Here is a 22,477-nt window from a genome sequence, read left to right as displayed (position 1 = left end):
TCCAAAACCGTTCCATGATCTCAGTGTCTGAGCTGGCCTGCTGGCTATGGAAGAGGCAAGCAGTCCTCTTGTACACACTGCTTTTGACTTCTGGCCAGCATAAGATGAAGAAAGAAGAGGCTGTAGTTGTTCATTCTCTGTTTCATCCTAAGAATCAAATAGAGCAATTCTGACTCCAGGGTTAATAATGTAGAGCCTTCTGTGGGCTCCAGATTCACTTAACATTAAAAGAAGAAAGATTTGCCCTCGTAACTCAATACCCATTCAGGATGGGGTATGTCCTACCACTTCCTATAAAAGGAATAGCCAGGGAACTAATGAGCCAGTAGCCTAAATATTGGTTTTACAGGAGGATGCTATGCCTTCACATTCTACCATGAATCTCTAATGAAGGGTGTTGAGGCTCTGGGGAATATATTGTAAATAAGAATTTTACTTTTTATTGAAATAAAATGAATTCTGTTGGAATAAAACTTTCTAGGGAGTAGCAAGGTTCTGGCACTTATTGAAAGTACACTTTGAGTCGGGGTTGGAGCCACATGACCACGGCAATACCCTGCCTGTCGTTTTGGTTGAATGCTGACCTTTTCTGTCTTTTCTGGTTGCTTCCTTAGGTGTGTGATGGAAAAGACAGTAGATGGGCAGATTGTGTTCAAAGTTACAATATCTGAGAAAGGGACCATGTTTTATTATCGCACAGTAAATGGTTTGCAGCCTCCAATAAAAGTAATGACACCAGGGAGAATTCTTATGAAGAAATGGATTCATCTCAGTGTGCAGGTGAGTAAAATAAAAAATATTTAACATGTGGTTAAACACGGGGATCTGTCATCCTGTCTCCCCTTTAAATGGCACCTACTCAGAGAAGCCAAAGCTGTATCTGAATCTCGGATATATGTAAACGACAGCAAAAGAAGACTGATATTTCAATGACCTCACGCTGTATCTCCTGGTGTGTTAGTGGCGTCTCCCCCTTATTCTGCTGTAAAAATCTCAGCCCCAGTAATGATGCCATGGGCACTAATCACATGGCCAGGGAATTTCTGTTTTATTTGGCTGCCACACTTTATGTTTAGATTTCTAACTTCTTTGGAGTCCAGCACTGATCTCACTAGTTATGGTGGCATTTCAATCCTCGCTTGGTTTCTACAGATGTCTTTCTTAGATTGCGTCTGATGATGGGAATGAAACTTGGCTGCTGCATTAAATCAGTGACCTTAGAACTAGTGAACTTTGCACTTGAGGCGTTCGGAAGGTGTTAGGATCATCACTGAACTTGTCAACCACAGTTTGGAAGACACATAGAGGCCGTCAGGGGCTGAGGTAGCTGGGAGACATCTGGCATTTACAGTGTCTGGAATGGAGACAGAGCAGCTTTTTGTTTCTTCAGGGCTTTGGGTGCCTCAGTGCTGTCTAACACACTCGTGCTTTTCAAATCAGAGGTAGAATGTGCCCCATTCTCCAGGAGGTGCTCCACTCTGAGCACTAACCCAGGGGTCAGCATAGTTCCTTGTCACATTAGAGGATACCTGTAGCCTTGTTCATTTTATAAAAATTGTCTTTGATTTCAAACACACATTCGTGCAAATGTATATGCACACACACGTGTACACTTAAACACATGTATAGTCATATATGCCTATATATAAAGAAAGCAAGCATAAATTGTATATCCATATATCCATTTATATACATACATACCTATATATTGCCCTGAATCATGTAGTAAATAGATTTCCTTAAGGGGTCTTGAGAATTCTTAATTTGGTTTACATAATTATTTTGATGATATCATTCTTGATCATTTGAGAACATAGTGTATGCACATTTTTTCTGATTATAACTGTTGAAAATTCCATACTTTGCATAACAGTGAAGTAGCAGCCCCCAAAGGAAAAAATATGTATGTGTATTTTATATGTATATGTATGTGTATTTTTATACATGCATATATATATATAGATAGATAGATATCATAATTGGTTATCTGGTTTTATGGAGGTATTCAGAGAGTCACCACACATAATCAGGGATTTAGGTTAAGACATTAACTCAGTGAATGTTGTTGATGAGGATCAGGGTTCCCTTGTGCTCTATGCACAGGGATATATGCAGAGAATGGATCACACCCAACATCAGGCACTGTAATAATATCTGGGGCTCATCCTGGCAGTTCTCATTGCATAGTAGTTCAGTAGTTAACAAACAGGGAACTGTCTATCTTGTGTCTAGAAGTTGCCCATTCTAATTGATGGGGGCAACCAAATTGGGCTCTAATTTTTCAAACAAGGAAGTAGAAATTTCTAGATGAAGGTACTTTGCAGACAATGCCCAAACATCTGTCTGCTTCCAGCAGATTTTTGTGTCTGCAATGATAAAGACAGTCTTTCTGGTTACTTTGTTTGGCCTGGTCTGTGAAAATGAGTAGGGCTTGGGCAGATGTCATACATGAAAGCTCTAAGAAGCAAGTTCCAATTGCAAAGAGGCATCTGTGTCTGAACTACCATCCTGGGAGCGGAGACTTGGAGGGCATCACTGAAGTCAGTATTGTCATTAATGCATAGCAGAGGGAAATTGTTGCCTAGGTTATGTGAATTTTTTGTTAAATCTTCCCTTCTTTGCAGGTTAACAGACTGATGATTTAAGATTTTTTTTATTATAGTTTGTGTGTATGAATGTCTTGCCCACATTTAGCCAAGTGCACTTTCATGTTTATAGTGCCAGAGGAGGCCAGAAGTGAGTATTAGATCTCCTATAACTGGAGTCACAGGGGTTGTGAGCTGCCATGTAGGTGTTGGGAACAGAACCTCAGCTCCTGGAAGAGCATCAAATTCTCTTAACTGCTGGGCCATTACTCCACTTCCAATGTCAGACTGAGTGAGGCTGCTGGTATTCTATACTGTCTACTATGGAGTAATTTACCCTTTCTGATTTATCAGTTTGTATATGTTTGTTCGTTTGTTTTACTTTCTGATTTAAAAAATTGTACTTGAGTTTTCAAGACAGGTGTTGATTGATTGATGCTCCACCTGGGTGGACACTAAGCTGTCGCCCAGACTGCCTACAAATTGCAGCCCTCCTGCTTCTGTTCCCCAAGTGCTAAGATTACAGGCACGTGCCACTGTGCCTGGCTATTAAGTTTTTAAAATAAAATCACTCTACTCTAATTAACTCACAAATGAAAACATCACACAGATAGATTAATGAAGCTGATTAAGCACTTGCCCGTCCCCAAATCCATACATCTCAATGAACTTCCACACACTTGCAATGGTCATGCTGAAGTCATAGAGCTTCTCATAGGGCCTTACACTTTCACTGTCAATTATATTTTTATTCCCTTATTGACAACAAAACCTAAAAAGTAATTAGCTTTCTTTCCTCTTTCATTACTCATGTGTCCTTTTGTTGCCATATAAACTACACAAAAACACCAGGTCTCATTGTAACACTTCCACATGTGTAGACAATATGCCCTGATCATTTTTGTCCCCTCTTAACCATGGGTCTTGTGTGTGTGTGATATGTGTGCACATGTGGGGGTGGGTGGAGGTATCCGTGAAAGCCAGAGGAGGAGATTAGATCTTTAGTTCTGTCACTCTCTCCATCATGTTCCCAGAGACAGGAGCTCTTGCTGAGCCTGGAGTCTGGCTAAAGCCAGCAAGTTTGTGTTATTAAATCTCATGTCTCCACTCCTGAGAGTGCACTAGTCCCGGTGCACAAGGCCATGCCTAACTTTTTATGTAGCAGCTGGGGATTTGAACTCAGACCCTCAGACTTGCACAGCAATCTTTCTTATCTGTGGAACCATCTTTCCACTTGCCTCCATTTTTTCCTAATAATCCTTCTGACTTCTCATCTTTTGGTTTGTTTGTTTCTGTATTTTACAATGACAAAAAGAATACAATGCTTATCTTTCTACTCATTTTTGGGAATTATGCAATTATATCATAACATCAAAAAAAATTAAAGATGTTAACAAAGTACCATCTACAAGAGAATAAAAAGAAAAAGTAAAAAGAAAAAAAAAATGTTGTACGCACCCACCAATTAACAACAAATTTGTGTGTGTGTATGTGTGTGTTTGTGTGTGTGTGTAAATACATATGCTAAAATAAATCAAAGGGACTAAATGTTATTGCCAGGGTGATTGTGCATGCAAAAATGGGTACTCACCTCTCCCGCCCTGAGCTTGCTTGTCTTCTGGGACAAACCACCCCTTGTAGGAAGCAAAGACTGAGGGATATTCAGCCCCTCTGTTGTATGTATTGCTTTTCAGTGAGTCTGTGGGAATAGCTTGGAATAAGAGCTGACTGGAATAGCTCTCCTTCCCTGCTCAGTATCCTAAGGAAACCAAATGTTTTCTCAAATGGAGGTCACTCAGATAGACTGTCAGCAAACCCCAGGACAAGCTGGCACTGAACTCCTCTGTGTATCTGGATCCTAGGCTCCTCCAGAAAGTTCACCCAAAGGACAAGACAGCACACTCCCCTGGGGAGGAGGAGTACAGCTGTCCTGGACTTCCCTGCACCTGAGCTACCAACCATTTCTAGTCTCCCCGATATGTTCTTCAGTGAGCTTCCCACACTGGACCACAAGGATAGGACTGCATAGGACAGGATAGAGCTGCTTTCTTTGAGCTTTCAGGAATGAAACTGTGTGAACATGTCTCTCAAAGCCGCACACATAGTGAGGCCTTCTCAGGATGGCTCCCCATCACAGCAGCTTGCGTGTGTGTTTTCAGAAACACAGGCACATCTCAAACACTAGCCCCCCCTGCAGCTGCCAGGTCATGTGAGTTCACACAACCTCTGGATCCTGTATATTTCTGTGTCAGTGTTTCCCTACAATCTCTCTGTCTTCCCTTTTCCTGGATTTTCCTGGGTGCTTTGTTCCCATGGCAAGTGTCTGCGTGGTATCCACTTCTCACTGACAAAAGTAGAATATTGATTAATGGAAATGGAACCTGTCACCAAACTGGATGATGTCAGTTCAATCCCCAGGGCCCCACATAGTGAAGGGAGAGGACCAAAGCTTGAGACTTATGCAACTTGCCTTCTGGCCATCAGATGCATTCCATGTAACACACACACATATACAATGAACAAATTAAAAAATGTAAAAAAAAATTAAAGTCTGAATGTTAACTTCTCCAAAACATTTTTAAATGGCTTTAAATGATTAAATCCCTAGGCAACAAAGACACCAGGAAGTGCCAGGCATGTGAACAGAAGAGATCTAATATCCTAAACACAAAAATATCCAAAACTGTTTTAGTGATAGCTACACTAGCATTTATTTGAAAGCCAGCATTTTGAGATAAAAGCTATCAGAAAATGGGAAGTTTGTAAATTAATATTCATTCGGGAAATTCATTTGGTGACTTCAATCTTACATGGTTGCTGATTTAAATTTTGCTTTGGGATTTAACTTATTGGCCATTTCCAATTATGTAATAAGGGAATTTATTATGTCATGCTTTTTAGACTGCAACTTGAAAAATCAATTCACATATTAAGCACAATAGGGATAATTTTAGTAGATTTTTAAGGGCTTAATATTCATATTAGATCAGAATTTGTTATAACTGATAAGAGATAGGTCTTTAAAATTTTGAAATATATAAAGAAATTTTATTGAGTATTTTGTTGTGGGTTGGCAGGCCAAACTACTTGGAAGCATGCATTTATCTGTCTGTCACTTGAAAGTAAAATCGCTGAGTCTCCTGTGAAAGCTGTCTTTGCTGGTAACCACTTCCCACACTTCAAGGAACCTATGGCTTCAAGGAATCACCAGTAGGGTCTCTCTAGAAACTACACTGAATTGTAGGAAAACATGATCTGCAACTGATGAAATGCCAGGATAAGGAGCCTCAAGGATGATCTTAGCCATGGGGATGGTAACATGCTTCTATCTACACTGACCGACAAAATAGCCACAGAGGAGCCTAGCCACAGCAGGATGAAGAAGGCAGCTTAATACAGTGAGTGGAGAAAGTATTGGTAAATAAGCTCGAGCAATCAATAGAAGGAGGAGGAGGAGAGGAATTATAGAGTCCTGGTTGTTTGTGAAGTATATTGTTTTGATTTATGTCTTCAGTTTGAAAAAGGAAAACTATTAAGAGCTCTGGAGACAGACATGCAGTTTAAGGAACAATTTGTTAGATAATGAGTGTACCTCATTTATATAGGTCTTGAGTACCTGTACTTTTGCACAGTAAATATGGCTGTTTAAATGCCCCTGTGGGGGGACATGGAACAGAGATGCCATGTCTAGGCATGTTCATGGGAGTTCTACCTTGACCCTCACCCCCATTCCAAGGTCTCCCAACCACATTGCTCCTTTGCTAATTATCATTGATTGCACCTGTAATTTCATGTCTAGTCACATAAGCATGTGTGTGCATTAAACATCACTTCTTCAGGCAGAGCCTTATCTATTTAGTCAGCACCTAAGCTAGTTGAATGTCTTGGGGTTATTCAGAGCAAAGTGAAGACAAAGAATTTAATGAAGTTTTTTAAAACAATTGGTTAAAAATTAGAATAGCTGCTATTGTCAAGTCTGGCTCATGTGTATAACATTAGGCATCTTACATGCTCACATTGCAAATGCTGATTGTAGCTGCACTACATTAACTATTGTCATGGTGGAGGTGAGAAAAAGGGGGCCTTTAAGAGTTAATGCCACCCGCCTATATATAGTATTAAATTTATCTAACCTTCAATTAAAACCCATAAATTACCACAAGGGCTGTAAAGATGGCAGAGTGGTTAAAATAGCTTCTTGCTCTAGCAGAGACCAGAATCTGATAGTCAACTCTCACAATGGGCAGTGCACAACAGTACGTAACTCCTCTAGTTCTGGTGATCTTATGCCTTCTATGACCTCACAGGGCACCCTACCAACACACAGACACGGACGTGAACATAAGTTCAAGTATTTTAATAAACCAGTTTCCATAAAACTAAGTCATCATAAAAATCTAAAGGGTCATTTTCAAAGTTCTATGACCAAAAAAGTAAAATCCCACCAGAACTGAAAAAACTTAATTGTAATGGAAATATAGTTTTGGTATGTTTGTAAATATTCTTACATATTTATAGAGCATGTGTGTGTTATGTTTTATTTATATATATATATATATATATATATATATATGCATTCATAGAAAGAGTTGATATATTTTGCAGTTGTATCTCTCATTCCTATAAGTGGTTTAAATGTATAACAGGATTATTTTATGTAAAATGTAATAAATAGTTCTATGTACAAGTCATGGCTAAAAAGATGGCTCAGTGTGTAAAGGTATTTGCTACCAAGCCTGCCAGCCCAAGTTATATCCCCAAAACCCACATGATGGAAGGAGAGAACTGACTCATGTAAATAGTCATATAAAATCCACACTGGCCTTATGACACACACACACACACACACACACACACACACACACACACACACACACATGCTTTCAGAAAGTAAGGGAAATAATACAAGACTTACTGAACTATGTTCTACCTTAATATTACTTGATACCTCCAATCAGCCAGTGCATGCTTCAGCTTTATGATGGCATGAAAGTAATATAGTTTTGGTAGAAACTATATAGCACATTTTAAGTTTTGATCTTTTCCTGGGATGTACAGCAATATATGATTCACATCCTTTTGGGATGCTGGGCAGTTATAGTGAGCTTCAGTTTCCTGTTAGTCATATAATCCTAAGGGTAGCCCATCCACATTCTCCAATGTCCTGTGTAGCTCAGTCATCATGATTGGGAGACTAAGGTATACGAAATGCATTTTCAACTCACATTGTTTCCATCTTATACCTGGATTCTGGATTGCTAACTCTACTGTAATTGAAGCATCTGTATTTCCAAAAGTCACATGTGTGTAACATGATGCCTTCAGCCAGGCTGTGACAGAGAGGAAAACATTTCATGTACACCACGTGCAGTGTCAATACCCTTTCTGACAGGGAATGTGTTGAATGTGGAAGATGCAAAGGCCAGCGGCTTGAGTGCTGCGGGAGTGGTGGTCAGAACAGGCTGTGCATTAAACATCACTGGGCACTCTGCAATGTCTTAAATGAGAACCTATGGATATGCTGGGAAAGGGTCAGGAATGAGGCGTTATAGCAGATAAACTATAGATATTGATAAAGGAACTATTTATTTAGAAATTTTATTGGGGAGAATAACTCACTAAACAGGATAAGGCAAAGTCAGGACAGGTCTGATGTTCTGTCCCATGGTGCTCTCACCACCTGAGTCCATCCACCCTATCCAAGCCCATGAGGGAGAGAGGTGTGTGTGCCACTCAGCTTAGGCTAGCCTCAAGGCCACACCCTATGGCTTGGTACCTCAAGGTCATAGGTGGAACAGGTACACACTACAAGGAGTAAGGAGAAGAAGGGAGAAATACATGGCATCAGGGGTTACGTTTTGCTAAGCACCACTTGACTATATAGAGGGAAAACAAACATCCTGAATACAAGGATGAAGGCAGGCTACTGGAGCCCAGCTGAAACAGTATTATGTGGGTGAGAAAGCAAAGCACATATTCTGAGAACAATTTAGTTACTAAAGTTAGAACCTTTGTTGATGGAAAGAACAGAGAGTTTATGAATCCTAGTACTCTGGTGTGCACAGTCGCATGAATTCTAATTTGCCCAAAAACAAGCACAAGAAAGAATGAAAAAGATGTTTTTGATCTATAGCATGAGCTGAGCTTCAGTTCACAACCATAATTCCACCTTTAGAAATCATAAGCCTTAACAGGAAACTAACGTTTCTCATGCTCATAATCCATTATGTCTTCACCAGGCTGACATGGGGTCTGTGTATAATTTCTTCCCATCTTGATGAACTTAGAAGTGTGTAAGAAACTAAAGCAACCAGAACCCAATGCAGGGAATCACCAACTTTTAATCAGATGTGTTGAGAAAGGTGCTTAAAGACAGTGTCACATCAGTTAAATCTTAAAGACAAATAGGCGTTTGTTTGGGGTACAAGAGGGAAACTGGAAATTCTGTCCAGGAGGAAGAGGGGAGTGTTAATGGAAACTCAAAATGGTGTAAGGTATCTGGGAGAGATACTGAGTTACTTAGAAGTATGTGCATCATGTCAAGCAAGAATGGCTAAGAAAAACTAGCTTGGAGACTTACAGCAGTAAAGAATATTTTGGCGGGATAAGGGCGTCTCACATGATATATAGCTCATGTATTTTTTTTTTATTAATTGTGTCTAAATACTATTTAGTAATTTTTATTATATTGTAGTGTCACTATTAAAATTATAAAATACATAGAATATACCATGTACAACCCAAAATTGTCTTATTTAGCTTACATGCATAAAAGAAGAGCACATGGCATGCTATAGTGTTTACCTTGGTTAAGTCTGAATGTCATCAGGATAATATTTTACAGCAGAAGCATAAGAGCAATGAAATAATTTCTACAGGGACACTTCTAATCAAGATATACAGAAAGCCATGAATAAATTAACATTTAAACTTAGAAGCTGATATTTGAAGATGAACGTACCTATTTATTTCTGAAAGAAAATGGCTAGTCCTCAACGAGAGCTATAAAATATACAATATATATAAAAAAGAAATATATACAAATATCATGCTCTATGTTGATTCCATACAGCACTAAAACTGAAATTTGCAATAAAAAGAGTGTTTTTCTGTGTCTACTTAGTTTTTTTTATTAAACAATATCTAGTCTTGAAAATGCCACTGAGGTGATTCTGTCAAATTTATAATGGCTCCCATTCGATGATGGTGCTGCTTAAACACGTTCACCTAATGGAATTGCCATTCCTGGTATCTTCGCCTCAAAGCCAAGTATAATGAGACTTGGGTGATTTTCCTCTTTTTGTGGGTAGTTGTGTTTGTGCCCAAAGGGCTAACAGATGTTGTCAGTTGAACATCACCAGTCAGAGCAGTGTGCACACCGCCCAGGGCAGAACTGGTCCTGTGGTATGCATCAGTTCAGAAAGGAATGGCTGCTCTTAAACATGGAGTTGCATAGTTTTATGTCCCCATCTATTTTCTTTGATGTTTCCCTCTTAAATACAACATTTAAAATTATTCAAGGTTTCTATATGAGTCTGGATATATAATAACAAGTTGTATTCAAGGCTAGTTTTCATATCTATGTAAAGAAAAAATATTTTTAAAAGACAAGTTTTCCAAGAATGGAAAAGTTATAACAGGTTCACTTACTTTCCAGTGATCTATTTATAATTTAATATTATAAGTATTTATGTCAGGTATAGAAATTTCATTCCAAATTAAAAGATGAAATGACTATGAACTGTATGTCTGAAAAGTAGAAAAGTAATTAGATCTATTTTGTTTGTGTTTAGTATCCAGTTGCTCTTATCATGGGGACTTGGGAAGTGTGGGAAGGGACAGAAAACCTATGACTTGAATAGGGCTTGAAAGCAAAGTGCAGGGCCATGGGGAGAGGCTCTGAAACCTGATGATAAGGGCCAATTGCTCTTGCCAGTGTCAGGATGGTTAGATTATACCTGCATGCTATATAATTTACAGTTGATTTCTGGGAAAGAAACCCCTTGGGCTGTTCTAGTTATTTGGCAAGAATGTTCCATACAAATACTTTGGAGGTATTTTTTTCCCATAATATCTTTACAGAAAACAATCAAGTTAAATGTTTTGTTTGAAAATGAGACAGAAAACGACAGTTGAAGGGATGAGTTATGAATTTTGGGACCTCATACACATGGACAAATACTAACCACTATGAATAAATTCCTTAAAATACCTCCCAGGATCACACATAATGCATCTCAAAATGTGTGGGATAAAGGCTTTTATAAATATTAAAGTGATGAAGGTCATGAGAAAATCTGAAAACTTAGGGGCACAGAGGTTGAGGCATAGATCTTGCATAGACAGGGCTTCTCTGTGTTTTTGTTGATTGATATTTTAATCATATGTATTTATGGGATACATCATGATAATTTGCTACATGTATGCAGTGGGTAAAGATTGAATTGGAGTAATTAGCATCTCTGTCTCTTAATAATTTAATTAACATAATTATATATATTTATGAACTAGAGTGTAATGTTTCAATGAATGCATACAATATGTGCATTTCAAATCAGGATGCTAAAGTTTATATATCTTTACTACGCATTTAGAGATGAGCCTTTCTCCTAGTTACTCACACAAGGCTTGATAGGTTATTGTGAATTCTCATCACCCCACTGTGCTATAGATTACTAGAACTTGGTACTTCTATCTGCCTAACTAGTCTGATTTCTTAGCCCTTTCCTCTGTCATTTCTAAGACTAATATGACTACTGCTTCATGTTCAGAGCTCAATCTTTGTGGTGCAGTGCTCTTTCATGATGCCTTCTAGTTCCATTCATTTTACTAAAATGATAGGATATCATTTTTTCATGGACTAGGAGAGTTTCAATGAACACAAAATATGACACTTATAATCAGTCCATATCTTGACAGAAATCTAGTTTGACTGCTTATAACATACCCAGAAGTGAGGTAGTTGGAAATCACAGTTTTTCTATCTTGTTTTTTTTGTTTTGTTTTTGTTGTTTTGTGTGTGTACTCTCTATCATGTTCTCCATAATAGCTTTACTGATCTATATTCCTACTGAAATTTTAAAGTATCTTTTTCTTCTTATTCTTCTAAGTATTTTCTAGTTTGTTTAAAATATATCATAAACTAATATCAATCATAGTAACCACATTACACTAGCTAGAAAAACAATCCTTCTTATTTGACTATATTTTGGTAGGTATTATCTATTATCTTTCTTTCCCTCACCTTACCTACTCTTCCAGTATCAAGTAACCACTATCCGATTATAAACATTTCAGAGATCTGATGAGATCAGCATGTTCAGGGTAGTTAGGGCCACAGGCCTCATTATTTCTGTATGATGAGATCAATGTTGGTGTCTTCTATGGAGGATTGAGAACATATGTATTTGTTTCTCTGTTAGCTTATTTTATCTAGCACAGTGTCATCAAGTTTAATCTACAATACTGCAATTCACAGTTCACATTTTATCCAGTTGAGTAACATACAACCATCAATGTGCATATCTTCCCTATCAATCTACAAGCAAGTTGGATGTTTCCCAGTCTTGTCCATTGGGAGTAGTAAATAAGGATGGGTAATATGGTTAAATCTACTGGGTTTTCTGTATGGACAACAATGTTATGTGAAATGTATATATACATATATGTATATATATATATATATATGTATATATTTTTCATCTGTATTTTTCTGTTTCCCTTTTAGTAGTAGCTAGAATTCATGCAAAAATGTGGAAATAGAATGGCATCAGTAGACACTTTTACCACTCTTGTTCCTCATCTCAGAAGAAAGGAATTCAGTATTTCGTCATTGAGTGCAATGCTAGCTGTAAGTACTCTTGTAGGCGTTCTTTATCTGAATGAAGGAAATCTATCTTCTTTTTGTACCTTGAAAAACATTAACACATTTAAAATACATTTTATGAATACAGTGTTTTTGTTTAATGTACATTAAAAAATCCCAAACTTTATAAAGTATTCAACTGTCTAAATATCAAAATAACCCCACTCCTGCTTCAAAGATGATTACTGCACTTTATCAATTTAAAAATGCATCCATTTCCTAATGCTGATAAATGAGATAACAGTGTAAAGTCTACCTAGACACAAGCAATAAAGATCTGGTGTTGATCACCGTGTATCCATTTTTCATTATGAATGGTCACTGGGTTTGTTAGAGGCTTCTCATGACTTCTCTTTAGCCTGTCAATGTGGTTTACTACACTGATGAATTTTCAAATACTAAACAAATGCCACATGACTGGAACAAACCCTGTTTAATCCTTTTGGATAATTTCATGTGTTGCTGGACTTGATTTGTTTTTGTTTTGTTTTGTTTTTTACTTTCTTAAAGTGGGAATTTAAAATCTCAATAACCTTTATTAATATTAGCACTAGACTTGGCATTGTGCTACACCCCAATTGTATAACTTCATTTATTTTCCAATTATAATCATAAATTTCCATATCTGTATTGTTTTAGCTTCACCGTGGGTATTTTAGTGTTTTAGGTGCTCTTTTAGTTAGTGTCCTTTCTCTTTCATTTCTCCTCTTGAAGCTTTCTCTTTTACTTCCAATTTGTCCAGAATTGTGCTATGTATTTTCCAAAATGTGAAGAATTTTGAAAGCACACTTTTATTACTGACTTTAATTGTGAATCCATTGTAGTCAGAGAACACAGTGTGAGATTTGTTATGTAAAATTTGCTGATGTTTCCCCAGTGGCTCAGTTTGTCATTTATATTGGTTAAATGATCCCTCTTCACTTAAAATTCATGTATATTTTCCTATTGTTCTCTGTATTATATGTTTTCATATACTTTGTTTTTGTTTAAGTAATTTCCTTTAAACATCCATTAAGAATGGTTTGCAAATGACAAACTCTCTCTCTCTCTCTCTCTCTCTCTCTCTCTCTCACACACACACACACACACACACACACACACACACACACACACACGAGTCTTATGTTAAGGTCTTCTTTATCTTGCTAATATTTTCTCAGGCAATTAATATCATTTGCTAAGGATCAGGTGTTAAAATATCATAATTTGTGCATTTGCCCCATTTTTATTTGATGCGGTATCAACTTATGCTTCATGCACCAAAGAAGCTATCATTAGGTCTGTGGACATTGGGGTTGTTATGTCTTCCAGCTCAAGCAAACCTTTTACCATTATGTAGTGCCATTCTTTACCTCTAGCTATGTGGTTTCCCCTCTTTGTTTGCCCACTACCTTTTCCCTCAAGCTCTTAATAACAGCTTCTTGTGAATCATGGGAATTGGTTTTCACATATATAGTATTTATTTCCCAATCACAAATTTTGATAATTTTAATTTAATTGTTCTTCAAGAAAGCTTCTTGTCATGTAATAAAGCATGGCCCAGGACTAGTGGCCCTCTGGTCACATGGCTAAATTTGCTGGTATTACAGGTGTACATGTCCATGCTTGGATAAACACTAATATTTTATTCTAATCTAGTCTGCCCTAACCTTTCAGTATTTGGTTAGTTAGGCTATTTAAATCTAAGCTTCTTATTTTTACCTTAGCCTTGTGTCTGTAGCATTTTACTTTGGTATATTTTGCAGTTGTTGGTAGCTTGTTTGCTTATTTTTCTGCCCCAAAGTACCACATGACACTTGAACAGATATTACAATCCCTCCTTGAATTTTAAAATAGCATTTGAGTATATCTTTTATAGAGTATTTTAGTGGCTTTCAGTGTTTACATATACGCAACTCACTTATCACAGTCTACTGACATGGACACTTTTTCCTTGGGCTGAGGGACAGAAACCTTTCTTCCACTTAGGCTTTTTACTCATCCTGATTTTAAATGTGATTGTCCTGGGTAATTCCTGCACATGGTCTCAACACCACCTTCAAATTTTCATAATGTTTGCTTCTACCATATTGTCTAACATCAAAGGTTAAGAAGGAGGATAATTATTTTGAGTTTTAATCTTTCTTCATTTTGTTTCTCTTTTGTAAAGTTTGTTGTTGTTGCCCTTTTGTTTTTAGAGTCATTCTTGCAAGGTAAGTTGGACAAAAGCTAATACCCTTATACCCATTCATCTGAGGAGGTACCAGTTTTCCTCTGCATTGTTAGAGGACTTTTTTTTTTTGCTGGATTTAAATTTGTGATTGACAGCTAATTTATTTCATTACTCTGCTCTGTGCTACTGCTTCTGGCCTGCTTCTGCATTTGATGAGTAATCTGCTGCCAGGTCAGTTGTTCTATACTGCTTTTCTGTAGTTCCTCTGCTGGTTTTTCAGGGTAGATTTGCTTGTTTCTTCAATTCCCTCCCCTAATTTCTCTGTGTCTGAAGTGCAGGTGTCATGTTATAGATGTACCAGCTGGGATGGGCATCCATGGTCAGTTCTCTGTGTTTTGGCCAATTGTGCAGGGGAAAAAACAAAACACAAAAACAGAAGGAAAGTATTTTATACTGAGTAATAAACAAAAACATAAAGTAGAAGAGGGCTGAAAAGGGGAAATTTAGAGAATTTATTATTCTAAATACTTGTATTGGGAAACGTTGGATTAAAATTGATGTCCCTAGCTTCCATTGTAAAGCACTAAAGAAAGAAGAATTAATTAAGCCCTAAGAAGTGAAAGAAAGGAAATGGTAACATTAAGGTCAGAAACTGGGGAAACACGGGTTTCTTGCAAGATGGATAAAACTGAAAACCTCTAATTACCTGATAAAGTAGGGGTCTTATAACTTGACATGTATGAAATTAGAGAAAACACAATTTATATCAGTAGGGCAACATAAAGACTTATTGCTCAAAAGTTTCTCTGATGGAGGCAATCACAATCTGCTTCTTTCCAGAAACAGTAATTTAGAGTGGTTACTTTATCTGTGCATGTTGGAAGCTCAGGATGAGAGGTTTCTACATGTGCTAAATAAATAAGCGAGTGTTATTCAGAAGACATGGGGGTTGACGTCCATGTGGCTCCTGTAGACTTGAGATTTTTACCTTCTTTCGGTACTTGTTTGCTGTGTCGTGCTCATGGCCTTTGACTGTAGGGAGAGAGAACCTGAAGAGAGTAAAGCTGGGCCACAGAGAATTTTATTAAGTACTTGTCTATCATTTAAAATGCTAATTAGCTTATAAATTATTCATCAGGTTTGAGGAACATTGACTGACAAAAGGATGCTTGGGAAATTTTCTGAAAAAATGAATTAGATATGGGGAGCTTAAAGTAGAAGTTATGCTGATCAAATAATCAAGAAGTTGATTCTGGCAAACCTTGACATGGTCTTATTGACCTATAAAAGCTTATAAAAGACTGTCACAATCCTCAGTGACTGCCTTAGCTAACTGTGAAGTGCTTGGGAGAAGCCTGTTCTGGCCGTTTTCAGACTCTATGAGAACTTTGCTGCAAACCTGTTCCACTATGGAAGTTGAGGGGGAGGTCGAAATTGAATCTGGACTGAACAACATATGAAGTATTTGTGAAGTGACTGGAGTAATGTGATTTTGTGTTGACTATGACTGTTGATAGTACTATGGTAGGTGGAGAGCCATTCTTTACATGATTAATTCTCAGCTAGAAGCACATATAACTGTGGAAGCAGCATTTCTCTAGAACTTACTTTTCATACCATGACCAAGAGCAAATTACAGCAGAAAGAGTTTATTTTGGCTTACGGTTCTGGAGGGATTGTCCATAATAGTGGACATAAAAGTGGATAATGAAAGCTTGCTGATCACATTTCCATCTACCTACAGAAAGCAGAAAGTGTAAAAAGTATTAAGGTAAGACTACATACTCTTGGAGCCTGCTCCCAGTGATAAACTTCCTCCAGTTCTTAAAAGGTAGATCACCTCCCTGTAGTGGTTTGAATAATAATGTCCCCATAGGCTCATATGTTTGAGTGCCAAGTCATTAATGTGTGGAATTACATGGGAGTGGTTAGGAGGTGTGGCCTTGTTGAAGTAGGTGTGGCTTTGTTAGAGGTGTGTCATTGGGGGTGGGCTCTGAGGTTTCAAAAGCCCAAGCCAGGCCCAGCGGCTCGATCTCTTCCTGCTGCCTGTGGATCAAAATGTATAACTCTCAGCTACTTCTCCAGCACCATGTCTGCCTGCATGCCTCCATATTCTCTGCCATGATAACAACAGACTAAATGTCTGAACCTGTAAGCGAGCCCCAACTAAATGTTTTCCTCTATAAGAATTGCTGTGATCATAGTGTCTCTTCATAGCAATAGAACATGGACTAAGAAAGGATTTGGTACCAGGGACTGGGGTATTTCTTTGACAGCCTGATTATTCTGCTTATTGACAGAATGGTGCTTTGGGGCTTTGGATTAGGAAAGTAGTGGAATGTATTAAGGGGAACTTAATGGACCATAATAGTTGGAGTGTGGAAGACAGTGATGCTAAAAGCAATGTAGATTATAACAGCCTAGCTAAAGAGGTTTCAGAAGAGAAGAATATTAGTAAATGTCCTAGATCCTTATGATATTTTGGCAAAAGAATGTGTCTGATTTCTGTCCTTGTTCCCAAAAATCCATCTGAGGCTAACTTGAAAAGTTTTGAATCAGTGAAATTGGCAGAGGAGATTTCAAAACAGTCTTGTATTGACTGTGTTGTTTGGTAATTAGTACTCTTATGCAGATTTAAAATGAAAAGGAACAATATGAGCAAGGAAAAATACAAAATGTATAGTTTGAGTAGATAAAGGTCACCAGAAAGTATAATAAAGATAGGTCTTGTGCTCAAGGTGATAATCAGAGTTTTAAAAAACCTGATGTTAAATAGAATAAAGAGAGTGGTGATCTCAGGGCAAAACTTTGCCCAGCTAAGCTTCCAACTTGTGAAAAAGAATTATAGAAAAGCTTAAGCAGTGAAAGAAGCCATAGAAAACAGAATGATGATGATGAAAATGTATTTGAATGAGGGGGCCAAATTTCATCCCCAGCAAGCAAAGAACTTGGCAGCTTCAGACACATGGTTCTGGTTTTAGAGTCAAGGATACAAGAAAGGGGTTCTGTAATCTCCCTCTGTTACTAAGGAAAGCCATTGGAGCCAGGCCTATGTCAGGGGTATCCCTTCATAGAGGCCCTAAGAGGCCATTGTGTGCAACTGTAAAGGTGAAGCTTGGATTTTGCTGCAGATCCCAAGATGTTGGGGGATAACAGAGTCCTGGAATATCTGTCAAGGAAAGCTACAGACTGGGTTTGGAACCAGCCCAAGAAAGAAAAGTATGTTGTAGTCATCAAAGGTGAAAAGATTTGGAGATCTGAAGAGAGCTAGCTTTGACATCAGACATGAAGATCCAGAATTTAGAGTTTGTCCTACTGGCTTTTTGTCTTGCTTTGGTCCTATGTTTCCTCACTATGTTGGAAATATGTGATCATCTCTTTGCTTTCATAGGGCGTTACAGTTAAGAGATTGCTTTGAGTTTCAGAAGGGACTTTGAACTTTGGACTTTTAGATAGTGCTGAGTTATAGAATATATGAACTTTTGAAGTTGGACTGAATGCGTTTTTCATTATGATATGGCTACAAGACTATGGGGGCCAGGGGGTGGACTATGGTGGTCTGAGTGAAAATGACCCCATAGGCTCATATGTCTGAATGCTTAGTCATCAAGGAGTGGCAGTACCTGGGAGGGATTAAGGATTAGATGTGACCTTACTGGAGTAAGTGTGGCATTCTTGGGGAAAGGATGTCACTTGGGGTGGGCTTTGAGGTTTCAGAAGCCCAAGCCAGGTCGAGAAGCCAGATCTCTTCCTGATGCCTGCAGGTCCAGATGTAGAACTCTAAGCTACTTTTCCAAAACCATGTCTGCCATGCTACCATGCTCCCTGACATTATGACAATGGACTGAACTTCTGAAACTGTAAGCAAGTCCTAATTAAATGCTTATCTTTATAAGAGTTGCTATGGTCATGGTGTCTCTTCATAGCAATAGAACATTGACTAAGATACTCCCCACACAGCACCACCAGCTAGGAACCACACATTTAAATACATGAGCCCATAAGGGACATTTCTCATTCAAATCACAGCAGCATATAAGTGTCCATTTTCTACTAGTTTACCTGACCAAACAGTTTTCAGGGAAATGATACATTTCTAACATTTTACATTAAATGCAGCTTTGGAGCTTATGGAGAGGACATGATTTGCCCCTCCCTGTTTTATTTCAATTTTGTCAGGTGTGTCTTTGTAATGCAACTTCAGATGTTGAAAGTCATCTTGTAGATAGACCTTAAAGAGTTGTCATTTTTGGTGGCACACACCTTTAATCCCAGGACTCAGGAGGCAGAGCCAGGTGGATTTCTGTGAGTTCCAGACCAGCCTGGTCTACAGAGCAAGATCCAGGACAGGCACCAAAACTACACAGAGAAACCCTGTCTCAAAAAAAAAAAAAAAAAAAAAAAAGCAAAGGAAAAAAAGAGTTGTTGTTTTTTCAATGTTATAGTTGCCATCAACTTACTGTAAATCTGTTTGTGACTTTAAGAAAGTAAATTCACTATGATGCTAAGGTGATTGCCATCACTGCTTGTAGCCCTAATGCCTAGTGCTTTTGTTTTTTAATATGCACTGCTGTGTGTATTTTAATATTTACTTGTACCATGTATAACTAGCCCATGTAGTGACTAAATAATAAGCACAGCTTGATCATGCTTAAGATAAAAACCAAGGATAAATTATTCAATTAATTAAAGTTAATCCAAATTAGCATCTTTAATTATGAGTTCCTGTTAATTTTTCCTGTCGTCTGTTAAATAGACTGCCCTAAATCACTAATACTACCATAACTGAACACTGTCTATAGGATAATCACATTTTAATGTACAACAGAAACTTCCATATATATTTTTTTAGTATTTTTTTGTTTCCTCATGATTTTTAAATTTTATTTTTTGGATATTTTATATATGAGCACTTTATCTGCATATTCTCACCCTTCCTTCTCCTTTTCAGTTCTTCCCATGTTCCCTCTCTTATTCTTAAATTTAGGGTTTCTTCAATTATTATTGTTACAAGTACATATTTGTGTGTGTATGTATCTTTGTACAACCTACTGAGTCCATTCAGTGTTTCTCAGATGTACATGTGTCCAGGGCTGACTACTTGGAATTGGAAAACCTATGTGGGAGCTCCTCCCTGGAGGAAACTGACTCTCCCTTTCTCAGCAGTCAATGGCAACCTATATATTGCTCTTCATCTAGGAGCAGGACCTTGTGGAATTTCCCCATCCACAGTTTTATGTCACCTGGGTATTGTATTTATGCTGATTTTGTTCAGGTAACTGGATTGTTGATATTTCATGTATGCATTTTTCCTGTCATGTATAGAGGATGCTATCTAGCATCAGTCATCCTGGTTCTCTGAAGAACTGTTCTACCCCCTCTTTGATAGTTTTTCTTGAGTATTGCTGTAGGATTTAGGTTATGTATATATTTACTAGGGTTAGGCATCCCAGGGTCACTGATTTTATGTAGTTTGATAAGCTGTGAAATTCTGTAATAGTCTATCTATATCTATCACAAAAATAATATTCTTTGAAGAGGGATGAGAACTACACATCTTTGACTATAAGGGTAAGTAGCTATAATAGTCAGATTATATTAGTAGAGAAAATGGCAGTAGCAAGTTCTCCTCTAGGGTCTGTGACCTTTATAGCCATGGGAAATGGCTAGCTTCCTGTAATAGGTAACAATTCCCTTCCATTGGACCGGTCTTAAGTCTAGTTAGACATATTTGTTACTCAAAAGATGAAAATGCCACTATTGTACCACAGGGAATATCTTGCTGGTCCAATCATTGTGAAGTTTTGTAGGCTTTAACTGAATAGGACTACTGATATTTCAGATAACATTTGAAATATAATCTGAAATTTCCTATAGAAATTCAGGATTACTATAAATAAAAATGTATTACTTACTTAGCTAAGCTTCAAACAGTGATAACCAGAACTCATTCTCTGTACAGGAAGTCTTTGAATCAGTTTTCTCTTAGACAAATTTTTGAATGGCTGTTTCTTTAAGTCATTATCTGTGATGTAGATTTCCATTACAAATGTTAGGTATAGTTCTTAGATTAGCTTCACTGTATGCTTCTCTGTAATGAGAGTGCCTTAATACTGAAAACATGTCAGATGGACTGACACATGTATGCAGTTGTGACAGAGGGGAAGCAGAATAAATGAAGTGTCTGGAAGTCTTCCTGAGTTTGGGTTTGGTTTGGGTTTAGGTTTTTATTGGTACATAACCCCCTTTATCTACTGATGCAGTTTCCAAGACCCCCAGTGTTGTCTAGAAAGAAGGAAAGGGCAAACCCTATAGTACACAGTGTGTTTATTCCTGCAAATGCACACATGCTTACTCTGGCGAGGTTTGCTTTGTAATCAGGTATGAACGGCTGGCAAAAGTAGCATCAAAATAGACTGAGTAGAATACAACTGTAATGGGTTTACCAGCAACCCTACTCTGGCCTTTCAGAATTGTTACTTGGAAAATGATGGTGATTTGAATGCGAATACTTATGTGGTGATAGCTGTTTTGACAACCATGGTGGCTGTCAAGTAGCTAACAGGAGTGGATCTGGGGCATACTCTAAGTGCTGGACAAAAGGAAGGCTATTATCTTAGGTGAGGTGGAGAGAGAGAGAGCATGAGATTTTTTTTCATGCTGTTTGGAACAGCAGGCAAATTGACACTTGTGCATCAGTTCTTTCTAGACTTTTCTTTAAAATACTCAGACCCTTGTTATCTGTGTGGGTACCTGAAAGCACACAAAGTGGGTTGTGAGTCAGGAGACTCTGCTTGAATAGAAAGATTATGTTGGATCAGAATTTATCAATACCAACATTTCTTACATTGACCCAAGTCTTTGGTTCTATTGGGGGAGGGTACTGGGAGGGTTCCTATACACTGTTCTCTGTTTACTGCAACCCCTTTGGTAATAAATACTTACACATATTACCTAATATCCTTAAGTAACAAAAGCATCCTTGGTTGACAAAAAATGATAAAGGCTATCATTCTTGCTTAATATCTTTTTTATACTTTTCATGGTTAATGTATTAGAAGCACATATTTTGATATCATTCCTGTAAAAGAGAATCATTATGTTTCAGGCTATAAATTACAAAATAAGGAAAATGGAGGCAAAAATAAATGAATAAAATTGAGCCATGCTTTTTCTTAGGGTAACCAGTAAGACTCTAATATTAGAGAAGCCTTTCCAACTTGCTGTTAAGGCAGAAGGAGGATTTGAAACCCGAAGTCTTTGAAGGAACAGCCAGGGTAATAAACAACAATCTATTGATACCAGAGACAATAGGTGGAAACTAATGAATTAAGTCTGGTGAGAACCCCACAGGGAAGCAGGCAAGAGGTGAGGTGTCATATTATGGTCATTCACACCCTGAAACTCTGACTGACCTCAGTTGGGAAGTGCCAAGGAAGTAAAGCTTCCACCCCACCCCATTGCTGCAAGGAGAATTAGCTAGATGACCAGGGACTGGACATGCTTTTGGTGGTGAGGCTCTGGAATGGAAAAGCCAGAAACACAGTCAGGCTGAGCACACAGGACTCAGACTGAGGTCATGGGAACTACAAGACAGGAGTTTCCACTTTCTCTTCGTGGAGCCAACAGCTGAAGAGAGAGGAGGCTCAGAGGCAGGAAGAGCTGGATATATCCATGGGCAAAGGAACCAGGGATAAGTGCAGGATATGGAGTCTAGAGCTATAGTGTGATACCCCCATGCTACATAGAAAACCTTCCTGTGGCTCCCACTTGAGGTCAGTGGGAGATGGTAGCAAGGTATACCTCCTCCCCGAACTGGGCCCGTGTGCAGACAGTAGCTAAACTGTATAGGCACAACCAAGGAAGAGCTGTGGA

The 22,477-nt window shown here is 38.0% G+C and overlaps 1 protein-coding gene across 2 annotated transcripts in view; it reads left to right on the top strand.

Moving 5' to 3' along the window:
• Ush2a (usherin) overlaps positions 1 to 22,477 on the top strand; it is a 701,257-nt gene that overhangs the window by 5,144 nt on the left and 673,636 nt on the right. For both annotated transcript variants that reach the window (XR_004946207.1, XM_036202543.1), the window contains exon 2: positions 615 to 780. Coding sequence is in view for 1 of the 2 variants with exons in the window: in XM_036202543.1 (XP_036058436.1) it covers positions 615 to 780 (166 nt within the window). In the remaining variant the exon portion in view is untranslated. The remainder of the gene's footprint in view (positions 1 to 614; positions 781 to 22,477) is intronic.

This window comes from Onychomys torridus, chromosome 11 (assembly GCF_903995425.1).
Source record: "Onychomys torridus chromosome 11, mOncTor1.1, whole genome shotgun sequence".
NCBI lineage: Eukaryota > Metazoa > Chordata > Mammalia > Rodentia > Cricetidae > Onychomys > Onychomys torridus.
Note: the sequence above shows the minus strand (reverse complement) of the source record. Positions and strands in the feature narration are given on the sequence as shown.